The 19,984-nt window shown below is 40.0% G+C and overlaps 1 protein-coding gene and 1 non-coding gene across 6 annotated transcripts in view; both read right to left on the reverse strand.

Annotated features, from left to right (window-relative positions):
- Window positions 1-688: 688 nt before the first annotated feature.
- Window positions 689-19,984, reverse strand: part of ZNF81 (zinc finger protein 81) — a 106,023-nt gene continuing 86,727 nt past the window's right edge. For all 5 annotated transcript variants that reach the window (XM_047715000.1, XM_047715003.1, XM_047715002.1 and 2 more), the window contains 2 exons: window positions 17,785-17,880; window positions 689-5,936 (listed from right to left, as the gene is read on the reverse strand). In XM_047715000.1, the coding sequence (XP_047570956.1) occupies window positions 4,228-5,936; window positions 17,785-17,880 (1,805 nt within the window). In that variant the 3' untranslated portion in view covers window positions 689-4,227. The remainder of the gene's footprint in view (window positions 5,937-17,784; window positions 17,881-19,984) is intronic.
- Window positions 8,179-8,393, reverse strand: LOC125092574 (small nucleolar RNA U3). The gene has a single exon (XR_007125016.1). It is a non-coding gene; the product is annotated as a small nucleolar RNA U3 (small nucleolar RNA).

Here is a 19,984-nt window from a genome sequence, read left to right on the forward strand (position 1 = left end):
CTGTCTTCTGCCTAGGATGTAGACATCTGTAAATAGCATAGCTCCCATTCTTAGAAGAAGAAAAAATATGGGCAATCTACAAAATCATAACTTTTCTTAACTCATCAAAGAACTAAGACTGCAGAGAACCAATTATCTTGATGTATAAGACAAGTGTCTCAGAGGAGATAGGAAGTTGTCACTGGGTCACCTGTGGCAAAGCAAGAAGGAAGATGGGTCCACAGTACCAGCAGTAAGATTTCAGTAAGAAGTTTTAATGAAGTTCTAAAGGCTGAGTGTGGAATAGCACGAGGATATAGAACCTCTGAGAACTGGAGACCTAAGGGTAGTTGGCTTTCACATGCAGGCTCTTTGCTACAGACCTCCACTGGATGCTCACAAGAAATGATGGGGGTAGGGAAGGAGACCAGAGAAGGCCTCTCTCTGTGGTGTAGGCATGCAAGGGGACAGCTGCTGATACAGAAATGGCAAAAACCCCAGTGGGACCTTACTTCCTTACAGAACAAAAGCCTTAAACCACTGGGGAAGTGATGCAAACCCAGTCACCCCCAGGACACAGGTACAGATCCACTGTGGCTAGAGAAAAAGGAAAAGGAAAAAAATCTTCCATTCATGGGGGAAGGGCAGATAATCATCCTGAGCCAAAACACTAAAGGCCGTTTACCAACAGGGAGGAATGGGATCACTGAAAAAAAAAAAAAACAAAACAAACCCACCCTCAAGACCTAGGGATACAAGTCCTGCAAGACCTAGGGATATAAGTCCTGCCTAAAACTGAGGTTGGCCCAGGACAACTCCTGACCCCTACTCATCAGGTTACCAAGACCCAAGTAATAACAGCAGTCTACTACTACGGGAGGGACACGGGCATGGAGAGAGATCTTCCCTGAGATGCAGGCACACAGGAAGGGCCTAAAGGCAAGGGTGGTACAAGAATACTGAGAAAAATTATCTGGAAAACCAGTACCTACCCTAAGCCCAAGGTAATCCTTGAGAAATTTGAAGTCTATAGTTCAATGCAGGTACCACAGCAACAACAAAACCTAAACCCAGTCCAAATTCTGGCTAGATGGACTCCCCCTTCCCCGCCTTAATGATTTATCAGAAGAGCAGTCATGACTATTTCCAGGAATAAATATTATTTACCTCGGTTTCTACTCTCCTACATACAACATCTGACATTCAGCCAATTTTCATCTAATTTTTATTAGATGCAAAACAGCAAGAATAAACAGTCCACTGTCAAGAGACAAAGCAATAAAAAAAATCCAGACTCGGCTGACCCAGTCGTTAGTACTATCAAATAGGGAATTAAAATTAACAATGACTAATGTGTTACAGAGGATGGTGGGAAGTATGAACAACAGGTATGAACAGATGGGGAATTTCAGCAGAAAAGATGAAAACTCTTAAGAATCAAATGGAAATACTAGAAATTAAAAAAAAAAACATCTAACTGAGATGAAGAATGCCTTTAATGAGTTCATCAGCAGACCTAACAGAAGTAGGGGTTAAACAGACCTAACAGGGTAAGGGGTTAAAATCCATGAACCTGAAGATAGGGTAATAGAAATTAGCCCAACTGAAACACAAAGCAAAATGAAGATTGAAAAGGGACACACATATAGGGAGGGTAGAAATTTGTTAACATTTTTCTATCTAACACTATCTTCTGGTCATTAATTATTTATATTACCACACCATGCAAAATATGTTCACCCTCATTCCAAGGCCTCCAAATGTCTCATTCCAAATTAGGGCATCAGGCTCAAATACAGGACTTCAGGTCTTCTGTATCAGGTTCAGATGTGGCTGAAACTCCTTGGGTACAATTTCTCAGTTTCTTGATCCAGAGACCTGTGAGCTAGATGACAAGTTATTTGACTATCACCCCCGCCCATACACACACACACACACAGTGGTGAGCTAGGGACTACTGAACTGCAGTAGATACTCTCATTTAAAAGAAGGGAGGAACATGAGGCACATCTTAGTCACTGTTCCTTAACAACTCTGAAGTCCCACAGAGCAAATGTTGACAAGTCTCCCCGCTCCAGAAGCACATGATTCTTGACTGGGTCACAGTTCTACCTGGGAATGGCTTCCCAGTCCATTTTAATATATTGTTGTCAGGTCTTCTCTCTGAGACATCCTTCTTTTTACCATAAGAAATGGCAGCTGAGTAACTTTCTCTGCTTGCTTCCCATTCATAGAAGTTAGAGAAGGTAGTCCAAGGCTGCTTTTCATTTTGGACTGTTTCAATTCCTTTAAGTCTAACCTGAAGGTAGTAAAACTCTATTAGAAACCTTATAGGTGTTCCACAAATCTCATTTGTATTTACTCCATGCCCCAAATGTCACATTGACAATTCTTTTTAAGACAGGCCCCTCTCTACTTTAGCCATGTGTCGGGCTATTGGATAGATGATGTAATGAAGTTCTTAGAAGCCATTTGGTTTAGCTGAGAGAGTCCCCAAAACACCAACTTAAACATTTCACACATTTTAACAGAGGGTCTTAATAGCCGTTTCCATGATTTGATCTCTACCCTGAGACCATTTTTCATCTTGAGATTATTTTGATGACTGGAGAAACTTGGAGATGTGAGAAATAGTTATTTTCCAACCCAGCAAGTCCTGGATTTTTTTTTTGTTTGTTTCTTCTGAATTCTGCTTATAAATGGAACAGTTATTTCCTTATTCATCTCTCTTTTGCAGCTGAAAAGTAGCAAATTGATATTTCCAACATTCTGATGGAAATCTCCTTAGCCAGATCCACAAGTTCATTTGGTAGATTCTCTATCTTCTCACAGAGCATGGTGACTGTTTTGCTATTCTTTTCCTTAGTAAATTATACGAGCTGCTGTCTTTTCCAGTCTTTCTTAACAGTTTTCCTCATTGTTTCCAGTATCCACCTGCCACCCAGGCCCAGAGCTAATGCTACATGTCTTATGTTTTGTATAATCCCCCCAACGAGTATACACTTTAAGGTATCGCTTAGCGTTTTCCGTGCAACAAACTACCCAAAACTTAGTAGCTTAAAACAAGAAGCATTTTATGTATCTCATAATTCTTTTGGTCGGCTGCAGCAACTGGTATGGCTCTTCTGGCATGGGCCAGTTTGGCTGGGGCTGGAGGTTGAGGAAGGTCTCACTTTCATGACTGGAAGCTGGTCTAAGAGGCCTCCTATCTGTGCTCGCTCATCTCTGTTCCACATGGTTTCTCATACCCCCAGCAGAGTACTCTTGAGTTTCTTCACGTGAAGGTCTCAGAATTCCAGAAAGCAGCAAGAGAAGACTCAAGGCAGACTTTTCTCCAGCCTCTTGAATCTCTTTGCTAATGTACGTTGGCCAAAGCAAATCACATGGCCAAGCTCAGAGTCAAGGAGTAGAGAGCTCTCTACCTCTTAATAAAAGAAAGAAAAAAAAGAGAGAAAGAGTAACATTGCAAAGGGGTAGGCATAAAGGATGGGAGAGGTCTCTGGCTATTTTGCCACTGTACCACAATGAAAGAAGAGAAACAAACGATGTCGTGGAAACCAGTATGAATGCTAAGATTGTATTTATGTGTTCAAGTGAGATTATGTCTGCTGATGTGTATATATATAAAACCATAATGACTTTAAAACTGTGGATTCACATGAGGATTCAATAGGAAAGATATTTGATGGACACAGTTATATTAAATTCTAAAAAGAATTTCAATTCAATAACTCCTCCTGTTGTGTAATGGGTTTTGCCACAAACACCCTATGGAACTGAGAGTAGGTCTACATACCAGATATATGATTTTGTTTTCTTCCTTTCATTTTGTTGCCACTTCACATGGCTTAATAAAACACAGCAAACGTGACTGTCCTTCACATACGTTTGTATGTACACAATACATACAAATGGAGCTCCATCTATAAAGAATTTGGTAACAATTTGCTTTATAATACTTTCTATAGGGAGGCTTTTCTGAACGCATCAAACCGACAGCATTTTTCCCAGTATGAATTCTATTATAGTGTGTGAGGCCCTGCAAACATGGAAAGTCCCCTTTATTCGACACATTCGTAGAGGGTCTCTTTTGAATAATTTTTCTCATCTCAGGTGGGAGAGGCTACATGGATGCTTTGGATCACGCAGCGTATTCATACAGGATCTGTCTTGGATGGATTTTATAACACACACTTGGACCTGACTTCAGTGATAAGGCTTGCTCATTTGAAAGAAAAAGGGTTCCTTTCATGTATGAATATTGCGATGCATGCTCAGGACCGATTTCTGAGTGAAGCCCTTTCCACAGTCACTGCATTTATAGGGTTTATCTCCAGTGTGAATTGTCTGGTGTTTATTGAAATTGGACCGGTCAGTGAATGCCTTCCCACATTCTGCACACATGTACGGTTTCTCTCCTGTGTGAATTCGCTGATGTACTTTGAGATGTGGTTTCTTGGAGAAGGACTTCTCACACTCAGGACATTTATAAGGCTTCTCTGTGGTATGAATTCTCTGATGTGTAATTAACTCTGATTTCTGGATGAAGGCCCTCCCACAATCAGCACAAACATAGGGTTTCTCTCCGGTATGAATGGTCTGGTGCTTATTGAAATTTGACCTGTCCGTGAAGGCTTTTCCACACTCGGCACATATATAAGACTTCTCTCCAGTATGAGATTTCTGGTGAGTATTGAGATTGGACCTGTTGGTAAAGGCCTTCCCACATTCAGTGCATATATACGGTTTCTCTCCTGTGTGAATTCGCTTATGCATCTGGAGTTGTGACTTAGAAGGGAAAGATTTCCCACAGTCACTGCATTCATAGGGCTTCTCTCCAGTGTGGATTCTCTGATGGGCAATCAAGTGTGCCTTCTGGATGAAGGCCTGCCCACATTCAGTACATATGTAAGATCTCTCTCCTGTATGAATTCTCTGATGCATCCTGAGTGTGGATTTTTGGGTAAAGGCTTTCCCACACTCCCCACACTTGTGGTGTCTCTCTCCAGTATGAATTTTCTGATGTACATTGAGGGCTGAGTTCAGGGAGAAGCCTTTCCCACATTCGCTGCATTCATAGAGTTTTTCTCCAGTGTGAGTTGTCTGATGTCTAAGTAGAGAGGACACCTGGAAAAATGATTTTCCACACTCATTGCATTTATAGGGTTTTTCTCTAGTGTGGGTTTTCTTATGCAAAATTAATTCTGAATTCTGGATGAAAGCCTTCCCACACTCAGTACATATATAGAGTTTTTCATCTCTGTGAACTCTCAGATATATACTGAGTAGTGGCTTCTGTGTAAACACATCTACACACTTGCTAAGTTCATGAGGTTTTTCCATAGTGTGGATTCTCTGAGGTGGAAAGAGGTGTGACTTCTGGGTGAAGATCTTCCCAAATTCAGAACACATGTCTGCTTTCTCCCCAGCAGGAAATTTCAGATTGTGACTGAATGCTTGTTTGAGACTGAGGACCTTTCCACACTGATCACTTTCACAGAACTGCACTCCTGTATGAGTGTTTTCATGGTTAGTATAAGAAGAGCTCTGTGTGAAAACCTGACCATGTCCGGTATTTTTATCAAAGTTCTTCGTTGCATTATTTTTACTAGGAATATGTATGTCTAAATTATGCCTAAAACTCTTTCCAAATGAGTCACATTTATGGGGTCTTTTCGGTGAAGGAATATGATTTGGGCTTGGATGAACAAATTTTCCACTGTCTTTATATTCAAAATCCCACTCTGTATTCAGTACTTTCTTATTGATGAAAGCAGCATGACTCAGAGGTTTGCTCTGTTTTTCCTGGTATCTTTTTATCTGCTCAGAATCTTGCCACAGTTCTTCTAAAATGGAATACAGTGAGTCATCTCTTGTATCTTCACCCTCTATTTCACCATGAAAGGAAGCTTTTCCAGAAATTCTTTTTTGTGAGGTCTTAATCCCAAACTTCCCATCTAAAAAGAGAAAGAGAGTAAGATTGACAAAATGAATAGGTAACAGAGGATTAAAAGGTACTCATAAGCTAATATAAATTGAACACGTGGGAAACCAGCAAATATGATGATCATGGCCACAATGATAACAAGAGAGACACATATAGCATTTATGTGCCAAATTCCTGCATAACATTTATGATGTTCCAAGCATTGCTCTAAGAAATACATATACATATATGTATGTGTGTGTGTGTGTGTGTGTGTGTGCGTGTGCACACACAACCCTACTCACTCAATCCTTTCAAAAGCCACTTGAGGTATTTTCGATTATCATCTCCCTATTGTAGATAAGGAAAGTGAAGCTCAGAATGGTTATATAATTTGCCTTAAAACATATAGTTATGGGGCGCCTGGGTGGCTCAGTGGGTTAAGGCCTCTGCCTTCGGCTCAGGTATGATCCCGGGGTCCAGGGATTGAGCCCCACATCAGGCTCTCTGCTCAGCAGGGAGCCTGCTTCCTCCTCTCTTTCTGCCTGCTTCTCTGCCTGCTTGTGATCTCTGTCAAATAAATAAATAAAATCTTAAAAAAAAACAACATATAGTTATTAAGTGTTGAAGACTGGAGTTCAACAGAAGCATTCTAGCTCTATTTTGGTAGGATATAAAGTAGGTGGATAGAGAGATATAAAGTAGGATGGACTGAAGATTAAAAAGACAAAGTTTTTAAGGGAAAATATCTGAGCAGAGACTAGGTCTGGAGGCGGTAATTCGGAGTCCAAGTTCACATTAGCTTTTGATTCTAAATCCTCACGACTCTTGCTCCTTTTTGCTTGTTAGCAATAGTACCAAATCAGTGTGCTCAAAAATCAACTTAATTTGCTAACATAGTAGATTCTAAGAGTTCTCATTACAAGGAAAAAACACTTTTTTCTTTTTTTGGCATCTTTATGAGATGGATTTTAACTAGGCTTATTGTGGTAATCATTTCACAACGGATTTAAGTCAAGTCATTACGCAGTACACCTTAAACATATACAGTGATGTGTGTCGATATCTCAATAGAACCAAGAAAAAACTAATTTATTCATACCTATAGGAGACATACTGTAGCCATAGCCATCCTGTCCTATACAAACAATAATCAGATATCTATACTCCAACTCTCCACCCAGGTCAAATTGTTTCCTTGGCCCTAAAAACATATACATCTAACAAGAAGCTTAGAATCAGAGAGAAGACAAGCTATCTGGGTAGGCTGAAAACTGTCCACTAGAATCTGTTTCATCGTTCTTTTTCAGTAACAGAGTAGAAGCTAGGCATATGACTGCCTAGTCATATAACATTTCTCAGCCTCCTTTGAAACTGGGTATGGCCACGTGACAATGTTCTCATCCGCAGAATGTGAGAGAAAATGATGGGTGCCACTTTCAAGCCAGAGCACTGAAACAGTAGGCATGTTTTCTCTATACCCTCTTCTACCTTCTTGCTTACTAAAATCTGGAGTTGGCAATAACACAGATACAAATGTGCAGGTGCCCCCCAAAAGCCCCAAGAGATGGTGGGGTTATGTGATGGAAGGAACCTGGATTCCGTAATAAACATGAGCAATGAGGTGTTCCAAAGGCCTGTGATATTAGAAAGAGAAGTACAATTCTTTAGCATTTAAGTCACTGTACCTTATAATATCTTTATTGCTACAAAAAAGCTTTAACATAATTCATAAACTAGTTTTACCCAGAGTGGGAATCACAGATGTTTCCATTACCAGAATAATGCATGAGACATATCAGAGTCTCGAAAATCTGCTCCTGCAATAATAAGCTTCTCTATACCTTTCCTGAGCCCACAGATTCAATGAACAGCACATAAATGGAGAGTCAGCAGTCTAGATAGCAGCCGCGTGTGCAAGCCTGCATTCTACTTGCCACTCACAAAACTGCCTCCAAAAGTCCCGTTTACTCGCGAATCAAAAGACACATTCATGCCTTCTCCTTCATTTAGCCTGCTTAGCATTTTCTTTTCTGCCATTTGAACATGTACTTATGCTTCATTAAGCAGTTTAAGCCTTTTGCTTTGAAAAATTAATCTGATCATAGTGCTAGGGAGACTTTTTTTTTCCCTAAAGCTCAATAGCAGACACTTTCTGTGCAATTCATTTTAATGGATTTCTATCATAATAGAAATACAATGCCTAAGCAGGAAACTCTTATTATCTGGTACTGCTGCTTTTACTTTCCAATTACAGTCTGTGTTCTACGGAAACCTCTCAGTAGAGTTTTTAAAAGTCCCTCCAGAAGGGAGAGAAGAACGATCATCATCAACGGCAAATGGCAGTTACAAAAAAGCAACACCAAAAGCCAGCTTCACGCTCAGGAGAGAACACTGTGCCTCCTCCTCGTGGTTTCGGGTACTCTACACATTCAGAGAAACTTCTCTAGTAACAAACTATAGAAATGAGCCCTGAAAGTATAGTCTTTTAAAAGTCCCTCCGAAATATAGCAAAATCCTCTTATATTCTTATCCCCCACAAATTCAATGAGTTAATACTGTTAAGTGTTCCCTTCATGCTTAGTGTTCAAACACTGAAAATAACATACTCTTATTGTTTTCAGGGACTTCCAAAAATTACTAGGAGCAGAAGCATCTGAGGGGCAGGGGAATAGAAACAGAGAGGGCAATAAATTTGCCATTTCATGGAATAGATGATAACCTGAAATGAAACAATAGGAAAGTGTCTATTACCTGGATAGGCAGAACACAAGATAATAAAGATCCTGGATGCAGAGGCGAACTTCATCTATGGTAGGCATTAAAGACCAGGTGAAAATTTGAGGAATGCATGAATTAAGGAACTGTATGGATACAACTTGACCTGGAACTACATGGGCCACACTGGTCATGTGTTATATAATAGGGAATAATTGTAAGTTTACTTCATAAAGCCAGTGACAAAGATAAATGCAATGTTTTAGGTAATGAAATCTATCAGGAGCATTTAGGATGGACTAGATAGAAGAAGCGAATCTGCAAATCTCATTAGGAATAAAAGAAGCCAAGCATAAGAAAATACAGATCTGCTTTTAGGTGATGCCACTAGGAATTAAGATGAGAGTGCATCTGGATAGTATTCTTAAAAAAAAAAAAGGAATTGCAAAGTAATTAGTAAGAGAAGATAACAAAGAGGGAAGAAATAAGAAACAGAATCTGACAAAATTTGTAACGTGAGGATTCCTGATGTGAGCAATGATGATGCCAATTCTTCACATACTAAGGAAGGATAAATAAAGTAAAATAGTCTATGGTAATTGGCTAATATGCACGTAAACGTGGTACTAGAATCCAGTTATAATACAGCAACTAGTGGTGTCAGCATAGAAATCATCAGAATATAAATCAAAAGCTTAAGTGTTCAGAAAGGAAGACTCTTTTGAGTTAATTCCTATAGGAACAAATATTCAGAAGATAGTAAATAACACCCATAACCAGGGGCATCTCAGTGGGGTGAAAGCCTCTGTGGAAAAGAAAATGAGCAGATTAGCTGTAAATCAAGGAGAAAACAACTGTATCATTAGAAAAGATGAAATAATAGGAATAAGCTAATTCACAGAAGGGGAAACCCAAATGGATAACTGATATCAGAAAGAGCAAAAAACAGGGTGCCTGGTTGGCTCAGTCAGTTAAGGGTCTGCCTTCAGGGCAGGCCATGATCTCAGGGGCCGGCTCAAGTCCCACAGTGGGATCCCTGCTTGGTGGGGAGTCTGCTTCTCCCTCTGCCTTCTGCCCCCCACTCGTGTTCTCTCTCTTATGTTCTCTCTCACACTCTCAAATAAATAAATAAAATCTTAAAAAAAAAAGAAAGCGCAAGAAACAATACCACTTTATACTCATTAGATGGGCCACAAAATAAGAAATGCACATAATTCCAAGTGTTGACATAGATGTAATGAAATGGGCATACTTAGCGCACTGCATGTATATCCCAATGATCAAGTAATACCATTTCTTTTCTTTTTTTTTTTTAAAGATTTTATTTATTTATTTGACAGAGAGAAATCACAAGTAGGCAGAGAGGCAGGCAGAAAGAGAGAGGAGGAAGCAGGCTTCCTGCTGAGCAGAAAGCCCGATGTGGGGCTCGAACCCAGGACCTGGGATCATGACCTGAGCCGAAGGCAGCGGCTTAACCCACTGAGCCACCCAGGTGCCCCCAAGTAATACCATTTCTATATAAATATCCCCAAGGCATAATCTCATAGGCTCATAAGATGATGTGTTTAAGAAATTCTTTGTTTTAAAAAATTGAGGTATAATTTCTACATAGTACAATTCAGATCTTAACTGCAGAGCTCAGTGAATTTTTTAAACATATATACCCATGTAACCACCATCTAGATGAAAATATAAAACATACCTCACTTAAACACAGAGCTAAAAATCCTTACCAATTATTGCAAACTGATTCAAGAAATACATAAAAAAGTTAATAATCATGATCAAGTAGGGTTTATCCCAGTAAGGCAATGTCAGTTTAACATCTGAAAATCTGTGAAATTTACCATACCAGCAGAATAAACTGTTCATCCCAAATGCAAAAAAAAGCACCCAGGAAATCTAATATCCATTCATGTTAAAGACCTTCATCAAACTAGGAATAGAAAGAAATTGCCACAAGTTAATAAAGGACATCTAAGGAAAACCACAGCTAATATACTCAATGCTGAAAGACTGAAAACTTTTGCTGTTAAGATAAAATAAAAATAAAGGGCATGCAGACTAAAAAGGGCATGCAGACTAAAAAGTAAATGATAAAAAGACATAGTAATTGATGCAAAAAAATTTTAAGGAATTTACAGAAATACTCACTAGAATTAATACATGAATTTATTAGCAAGGTCTCAGAATATAGGTTCAATGCACAAGAATCAATTGTAAGAGTTCCACCTCTAGTTCCACCTCTAGTATGGGGAAGCAAGCTCCTAAAAAAAATCCTTCTACAGACAATAACTATATTCTCTAGAAAAACAAAACAAAACATGTACTAGTAGAGTAAACAAAAGCAGGCAGATTTTGAAGAGGAGTTAGAAGTTAGAACAAGTCTAAACAGAGATCTAAGCTGCTACCCACCATAGGTGAGACAGCATCTCCAGTTTGAGTCTAACCTAGTTAACAGCCTACTATGATAAAAACTGCCTACTGTAACAGAAAATGGTGTTACTATAACATAACCCTGATAATATTTGGTGTAAAAATCCAAAATTACTCAATATAAGATGACCCAGAAAAATTCCCCTTGGTTACTATCCAGTTCCTTCAGTAGTTTTTCTCCCCCCAGTTTTTATTTAAATTCTAGTTAGTTAAAGTATAGTGTAATATTGGTTTCAGGAGCAGAATTTAGTGATAAATCACTTACATACAATACCCAGTGCTCATCATAACAAGTGCCCTCCTTGATACCTATTACCTATTTACCCACTCCCACCCACCTCCCCCAACAACCCTCAGTTTGTTTTCTAGTCTCTTATGGTTTGCTTCACTCTCTTTCTTCCCCTCTCCATATGTTCATCTGTTTTGTTTCTTAAATTCCACATATTAGTGAAATCATACGGTATTTGTCTTTCAGTAGTTTTTAAAGTGTATTTATCATAGTTAACAGTTTATATCTATTAGATGAGTTGGTCTAACAGAAACAATTTAATCATATTAAACTCAAGTTATTTTTATATATGGTGTGAGGTATGGGTCAAGGGTATTTTTCTTCCAGTACTGATATCCATTTGTCCCAGCACAATTTGTTCAAAAACAAAATTCCCTTCCCCCACTGAATTGTACCTTTGTCAAAACTCAGTTGTCCATATATGTGTGGGTCTATTTTCGGACTCTCTCTTCTATTCCATTTATATGTGTTTGTCCTTACATCAAAACCACACTATCTGGATTATTGTAGCTTTACAATAAATCTTAATTAATACTTTTCCTTCTTTTTCAAGACTGCTATTGGCTATTCTAAGGCCTTTCGATATCCACATAAACTTTAAAATCTGAGTTTTTATCCCCTAAAATGACAAATAATTGATTGAACAAGTAGAATACAGTTCAGTAAAGCAACAGATTTCAACAACATGCAACCACCTTGATTTATACCCTTTAGAACACAATACCCATCAACAGCTGAATATACATTCTTTTCAGACACATGGAAAAAAAGACAGACCAAACACAGAAATCATACAGATTATATTCTCAGACTACAACAGAATTAAATCAGACAACATAAATAGACAAGTTTCTTGAAAAATACAACTTACTATGTCTGACAAAAGATGAAAGAGAAAAATCTGAAAAACCCTGTCTATTACAGAAATCGAATTTGTTATTCAAACTTTCCCGGGGTGCCTGGGTGGCTCAGTCAGTTAAGCATCTGCCTTTGGCTCAGGTCATGATCCCAGAGTCCTGGGATCGAGCCCTGCATCGTCGCATTATCAGGTTCCCTACTCAGCAGGGAGTCTGCTTCTCCGTCTGCCCCTTACCCTGCTTGTGCTCTCTCTGTCTTATTCTCTCTGCCAAACAAAACAAAACAAAAAAACTTTCCCATCAAGAAAATTCCAGGTCCAGATGGTTTCCATTAGTGAATTCCATGAAACAGTAAAAGAAGAAATAATAATTTTACACAAACTATTTCAGAAAAGGGAACACTTCACAACTCATTTATGTGGCCAGCAGAAACCTAATACCAAAGTCTGACAAAAACGTTGCAGAGAAAGAAAACTACAACCAATATCACTCATAAAAAATGCAAATACTTTAAAACAAAACATCAGCAAATATAATCCAATAATATATAGTAAGGGTTATATATCATAATCAACTAATATTTTATCTCAGAAATACAAAGTTAACTTAACATTTGTAAAATCAACAGCGAAGCCTGGGTGGCTCAGTGGGTTGGGCCTCTGCCTTCGGCTCAGGTCATGATCTCAGGGTCCTGGGATCAAGCCCCGCATCAGGCTCTCTGCTCAGCAGGAAGCCTGCTTCCTCCTCTTTCTCTGTCTGCATCTCTGCCTGCTTGTGTTCTCTATGTGTGTGTGTGTGTGTGTGTGTGTGTGTGTCAAATAAATAAATAAATAAAATCTTTAAGAAAAATCAACAAATAAACTCACATATTAACAAAATAAAAGCAACAACTCATATGATTACTTTAATTAGATGAAGAAAAAGGAGTTGACAAAGTTCAACATATAACCATGATTAAAAAAAAAAAAAACTCTTCAACAAGCTAAGATTAAAAAAGAACTTCTATAACCTGATAAAGGGCAGCTTCAAAAAACATCAGACATAATGGTACGCATTTTTTAATCCCTGATATCGGGAACACAGGAGGCATGCCCACACGCAACACTTCTATTTAACATCAAACTGAAGGTGTTAGTGCAATAAGGAAAGGAAAAGAAACAAAAAGCATGAAATTGGAGACGAAAAAGTGTCTCTAAAGTGATAATGACTACTTAAATGAAAAACCTCAAAGAACCTACAAGAAAACTAGTAGGTGGATGTAGGAATGCCTCAGGATACAAAGTCAATGTACAAAAATAAATCATGAGCAATTTTTACTAACAATGAACAATCTGAAATAAATTGGGAAAAAATGTCATTTACAAAACTGTCAAGGTGCATCAAGTATTTAGGGATAAATTCAATGAAGGATGCAGAAAACTTCTACACTGAAAACTATAAAACATTGCTGAAGGAATTCAAACATCTAAATAAATATAGAAAATATGCCATGCTCGTGGATTAGAAGGCCCAATATTGTGAAGATATCAATTCTCCTAACATCGATCTATAGAGTGAACTCTACTCCAAACAAAACCCCGGCAGGGTTTAAAAAATAAAAGTGCAAACTACTTATGAAATTTATATAGAAATGCAAATGATCTAGAAGAGCCAAAGTAATTAAGAAAAAGGCAAAGTTGGAGAACTTATCCTACCTGATTCAAGACTCATTATAAAAGCTACAGTAATAAAGAAAATGTGGGTTTGCCAAAAAGACAGTATATTGGGGCGCCTGGGTGGCTCAGTGGGTTAAAGCCTCTGCCTTCGGCTCGGATCATGATCCCAGGGTCCTGGGATCAAGCCCTGCATTGGGCTCTCTGCTCAGCAGGGAGCCTGCCCTCCTCTCTCTCTGCCTGTCTCTCTGCCTACTTGTGATCTCTCTCTCTCTCTGTCAAATAAGTAAATAAAGTCTTAAAAAAAGTATATTAACTATATTTTCTGTGTTTTTAAAAAGTTTTAAATTTTAATTCTAGTATAATTAACATACAGTGTTATATTAGTTTCAGGTGTACAATATTGTGATTTAACAATTCTATACATCACCCAGTGCTCATCAGGGTAAGCATGCTCTTAATTCCCATCACCTATTTCACCCATCCCCACCCCCCACAACCATCAGTTTGTTCTCTATAGTTAAAAGTCTATTTCTTGGGGCACCTGGGTGGCTCAGTGGGTTAAAGCCTCTGCCTTGGGCTCAGGTCATGATCCCAGGGTCCTGGGATTGAGTCCCGCATCGGGCTCTCTGCTCAGCGGGGAGCCTGCTTCCCCCCCCCCCCCCCCCCCGCCGCCTGCCTCTCTGCCTACTTGTGATCTCTCTCTCTCTGTGTCAAATAAGTAAATAAAATCTTTTTTTAAAAAAGGCTATTTCTTGTTTTGTCTCTCTCTCTCTCTCTCTCTCTCTTTTCCCTTTGTTCATTTGTTATGTTTCTTAAATTCTACATACGAGTGAAATCATGAGGTATCTCTGTCTTTCTCTGACTGACTTATTTCCCTTAGTATGATACTCTCTGGCTCCATCCACGTTGTTGCCAATGGCAAGATTTTGTTCTTTTTTATGGCTGAATAATATGCCATTGTATGTATATCACATGTTTTTGTTTTTAAGATTTTACTTATTTATTTGAGAGAGAGATAGAAAGAATGAGAGAGAGAGAGCATCAGAGGAGAGAAGAGAGGTCAGGGGGAGAAGCAGACTCCCTGCTGAGCTGGGAGCCTGATGTGGGACTGGATCCCAGGACTCCAGGATCATGACCTGAGCTGAAGACAGTTGCTTAACCAACTGAGCCACCCAGGCACCCACATCTTCTTTATCTTATTTTCTGTATTGTTGATGCTTGGGCCATCTGGTGCCTTCCTCCTCCTGGAAAGACCTGCCTCTCTCAGTGCTAGTTAATTCCTAGAGATAACAAATGAATTCCCTGGAAGCACACCTTTTATATGCAAACCAACCAATCCAGAGTCCACTTCCACCAACTCTCCTCCTTTGTTACACTCTCCCAGGTTGAGCCACTATCCTCCTGCTCTAATCCCTCAGTGCCAAGTACCAAGTTACTAGATGCAGTCCCTACAGCCCTGGAGCCCCACTGAAATTACTCAAACTATCCAATCCGAAGCCTCCCCAGCCTGCTTACTCTGTTTCACCCATGCTTCCCCATGCAAATAACAATTAAGGCTCTTATCCATGCTTTCCCCTAAAACTTTGGCCTCCTGACTGATGCTGGTGCTTCCTGATGTGGCCCTGCATGGTATGGCATGTCTCTTCCTCTTGGGAACTGTGAATTACAAACTATCTTTTTAATGGCAGTCATCTCTGGATCTGCTGGTCTCACCTTGCCTGAACGATATTAAAGCCTACTATTATAAAACAGAAAGACATATATAGATCAACTGAGCAGAATAAAGAGTCCAGAAATAGGCTCACATATAAAAAGTCAATTGATTTTGATAAACACGACTAGGAAATGCAATAGGAAAAAAAAAAGCCTCTTCAGCAAATGTTTCTGGAACAAGTGGGTATTGTACTGATAAAAACAAACATTGTGGGCACCTGGGTGGCTCAGTGGGTTAAGCCTCTGCTTTTGGCTCAGTCATGATCTCAGGGTCCTGGGATGGAGTCCTGCATCGGGCTCTCTGCTCAGCAGGGAGCTTGTGTCCTTCTCTCTCTCTCTCTCTGCCTGCCTCTCTGTCTACTTGTGATCTCTCTCTGTGTGTCAAACAAATAAATAAAATCTTTAAAAACAAAAACAAAAATGAACATCGGTCCTTATATCAAACATACAAAGTGAATTGTAGGTCTAAACTGAGAAAGCAAAAGTGCTATAACTTAGGGAACGAAATAGGAAAAAATCTTTGTAGCAGGCTACGATTTCTTAAACAGATCACAGAAAGCACTAGAAAATTTTAAAAGACGATAAATTAGACTCCATCAAAATCAAAACATTTGCTCCTCTGATAGGCACCAGTAAGAAGAGAAAAGTGAAAGCCACGAATTGGAACAAAATACTGGCGATGTATATATCTGGTGTAGGAGTTATATCTAGCAAATATCGACAACTCTGAAAACTCATTAAGCAAGCAAGCAACCCAATTAAAAAACAGGGAAGATATCTGAATAGACACCTGAAACAAAAATGTACAAATGGTCAATAAGCACATGAAATGATACTTATCATTACTTGTCAGAAGAATACACCTTAAAATCATGAGATACCATTACATCCACTATGACAGCAAAAATTAAAGTGATTGATGGTAACAGGTGTTGGCAAGGATGCAGAACAACAGAAATTCTCGTGTACTGCTGCTGGAAGGGTAGACTCACACAGCCACTTTGGAAGATAGCTTGCCAATTTCTTATAAAGGCACGCATACACTTACTTATACAATTATATGACCCACCAACTCCACTCCTAGGTGTTCACCCAAGAGAAATGTAAACGTATGGTCACACAACGACATGCCAGAATGTTCACTACACTGTACTCATAATAACCAAATAACAACCACCTGTCATTAACAGGTATATGGATAAACAAATTACAGTCTGTTCATATCATGGAATAGTCTTTAGCATTTCAAAGCAATAAACCAGCAATATACTCAGTAACATGGATGAATTGCAGAATCATGATGCTGAACAAATGGAGCCAGACCTAAAAGGGTATAGACAGTAGGATTCCACTCACATAAAACCCTAATAAAGACAGATTTAATCTACAGTGACAGAAAGCCTGTCAATGGTTTGCCTGGGGGCCTACTGACTACAAGGGGCATGGAGGCTCATTTTCACAAAACAGAATGTTCTCCATATCATGACTGGGGTGGTGGTTAACAGCAGCGTGGACCTTCATCAAACTGGGCACTTCAAATGGAGACATTTTATTGTATGTAAATTATACCTTAATACAGTTGATTGATTTAAGACAAAAATGCTAAGTGGCAGTGATCCCAAGGTCAGAAGATGGGAGAGAGGCATGGCAGCAGGGGAGACGGGAGAGGATTGAGGAATCTGGAAAGAGAAGAGGAGGGGAGGCTGGTTGTCGATGTGTTTATTGGTATCTTAGAGTTCAGAAGAAGAAAATGAGGAGGATGAAAGTGAAAAGGTACTCAGAAGAAGAGGAGTGTGGCAACCAAGTAGTTTTCAAAGAGGGTAAATCCATTAAAACCTGACCATATGTATTGTTAAGAATCTCAGATCCTGGGGGATGGGACTTAAGGAATGAAGGATAAAAATGTGATGGAAGGAGAAAACATTCAAAGAAGCAAGATCTGTAGGGAGGAAGCCTGGCATATGATTCTGCCTGTAGGAAATGCAGCAATTCTCCTTGGAGGAAAGCCAGGCAAAAAAGACAGCTGCTCACACTAAGGGAAATAAAGGGAGAGAACAGTCTGGTACCTAAAAGGCCAATGTTATCTCTTCTCAAGCAGTTTCCAAAGTTGAGATCCTTCAAGAAGGCAGCAAGAAATAGCATTTTAAAGGCATAGGCTTCTGAGGAAAAGCGTTTCCATGTCCCCCATCTGCCTGGGTCACACTCACTCACCCGTATGGCTCTGATGTGGGGTTTTTCTCTCCAAAATCCATGGCTCCTCTCCTTGTTCCAACTTGAAGATGACCTCTGGTTTGGGAACTTCATACCCTGTTAATAGGACATGACAGAATTGGGTCCAGCTAATTGCTTTCCACTTGGTGGTTTTTTTTTTTTTTTTTGAAAAAGTAACCACTTTTCATTGGGAAAAGAGTAATAATCACAGAGGTCAACGCACTGAAGGATCTCAGGCCCACCGGGGACGCCACCAGCACACACTTCAGGTGGCTCAGGGTACTCAGCAGCTGAGAATGGAAATACTTTCATGGAGGCTCTGTGCTCGGTTCCTCGGGCTGCCGTAACAAAATACTAAAACCTGGGTGGCTCAAAGCAGCAGAAAGTCATTGTCTCATGCTTCTGGGGCCTCAAGTCTGAAATCAGTGTTAGCAGGGTCAGGCTCTCTCTGGCAGATGTGAGGGAGCATCCTTCCTTGTGTCTTCTAGCTTGTTTGCTGGCAATCTTTGATGTTTCTTTAGCTTGTAAATGCATCACTCCAGTCGCATGCCCTTCTCCCCATGTATCTTCACACTGACTTCCCTCTATATGTATCTATTTCTTTTCTTTTTTTAAAAAAGATTTTATTTATTTATTTGAGAGAGAGAGAGAGAGCGAGCGAGCCAGCACAAGCTGGGGAGAGAGGCGGAGGGAGAGGGAGAAGCAGAGCCCCTGCTGAGCAGGAGCCCGACGTGGGGCTTGATCCCAGGACCCTGGGATCAGGACCTGAGCCAAAGGCAGACGCTTAACTGACTGAGCCACCCAGGTGCCCACATATGTGTCTATTTCTTTTTTTTTTAAGATTTTATTTATTTTATTTGACAGATAGAGATCACAAGTAGGCAGAGAGGCAGGCAGAGAGAGAGGGAGGAGAAAGCAGACTCCCCGCCGAGCAGAGAGCCCAATGTGGGGCTCGATCCCAGGACCCTGGGATCATGACCTGAGCCGAAGGCAGGGGTTTAACCCACTGAGCCACCCAGGCACCCCATGTGTCTATTTCTTTGACCAGATTTCCCTTTTTTTTATAAGCACATCAATCATATTAAATTAGGGCCCACTCCCATGAACTCCTTTTAATTTGATTACCTCTATAAAGACACTATGTTCAAATAAGGTCACATTCTGGAGTACTGGAGGTTCAGATTTCCACTTTTTTTTTCAGGGGGACACATGATTCAACCCATTAAAAATCTGCCCTTGGACACTCCCACCACCAAATTCATGTCCTTCCCAGGTGCAAAATATACTAACTCCATGCCAATATCCCCAAAAGTCTTGATCATTCCAGCATCAAGTCTTAAATTCAAAATCTATCTAAACATCAACTCCAAGTGTCAAATCTTATCATCCAGATCACCTAAGTCAGTTATGGGTGTGATATGAGTATGAGTCATCTCAGGGCAGTTTCTCTCCACACAAACCTGTGAAATCAGACAAGTCATCTGCTTCCAAAATGTAACGGTAGGACAGGCATTCCCATTTCAAAAGGGAGGGACTGGAACGAAAAAAAGGGATCACAGATCCCAAGAAAGTCCAAAACCTAGCAAGACAAAGCCCATGAGATTTTAAGGCTTGAGGGTAATTCTTATTGGCTCCCTTTTCTATCCTCCAAGCCTACCAAGGGGGGGATGGCCCCACCCTGTGGGCCCAGGGCCAGGAGTGGCACCATTCACTACTACCTCTACTGGTCCACCAGCAAAATATTTCCTGCCTGTTCCTGTGCCCCTTCCACTCTGCTGTTCTCTGTCTTAGTTCCAAAGGGAGGAATGCGTCTGCCAGGAGACACAGTAGTGATTCCACTGAACTGGAAGTTAAGTCCTTCACGTGGACACTTTGGGCTCCTCAAGTCTCTGAATCAAAAGGCAAAGAAAGGAGTTACTGTGCTGGCTGGAGTGACTGATCCTGACTACTCAGGGGAAATTGGACTGCTACCCCACAGTGGAAATAAGGAAGAGAGTGTCTGGAATACACATAATCCCTTAGGGCATTTCTTGGTACTACTGTGTGCCCTGTGATGAAAGTCAATAGGAACTACAACAATCCAATTCAGGCAGGACTACTAATGGCCCAGATCCTTTAAGAATGAAGTTTTCTTTTTGGTGGGGAGGGCTGGGTGGCTCAGTCATTTAAGCACCTGCCTTTGGGTCAGGTCGAGATCCCA

This window comes from Lutra lutra, chromosome X (assembly GCF_902655055.1).
Source record: "Lutra lutra chromosome X, mLutLut1.2, whole genome shotgun sequence".
In the NCBI taxonomy this organism is placed as follows: domain Eukaryota; kingdom Metazoa; phylum Chordata; class Mammalia; order Carnivora; family Mustelidae; genus Lutra; species Lutra lutra.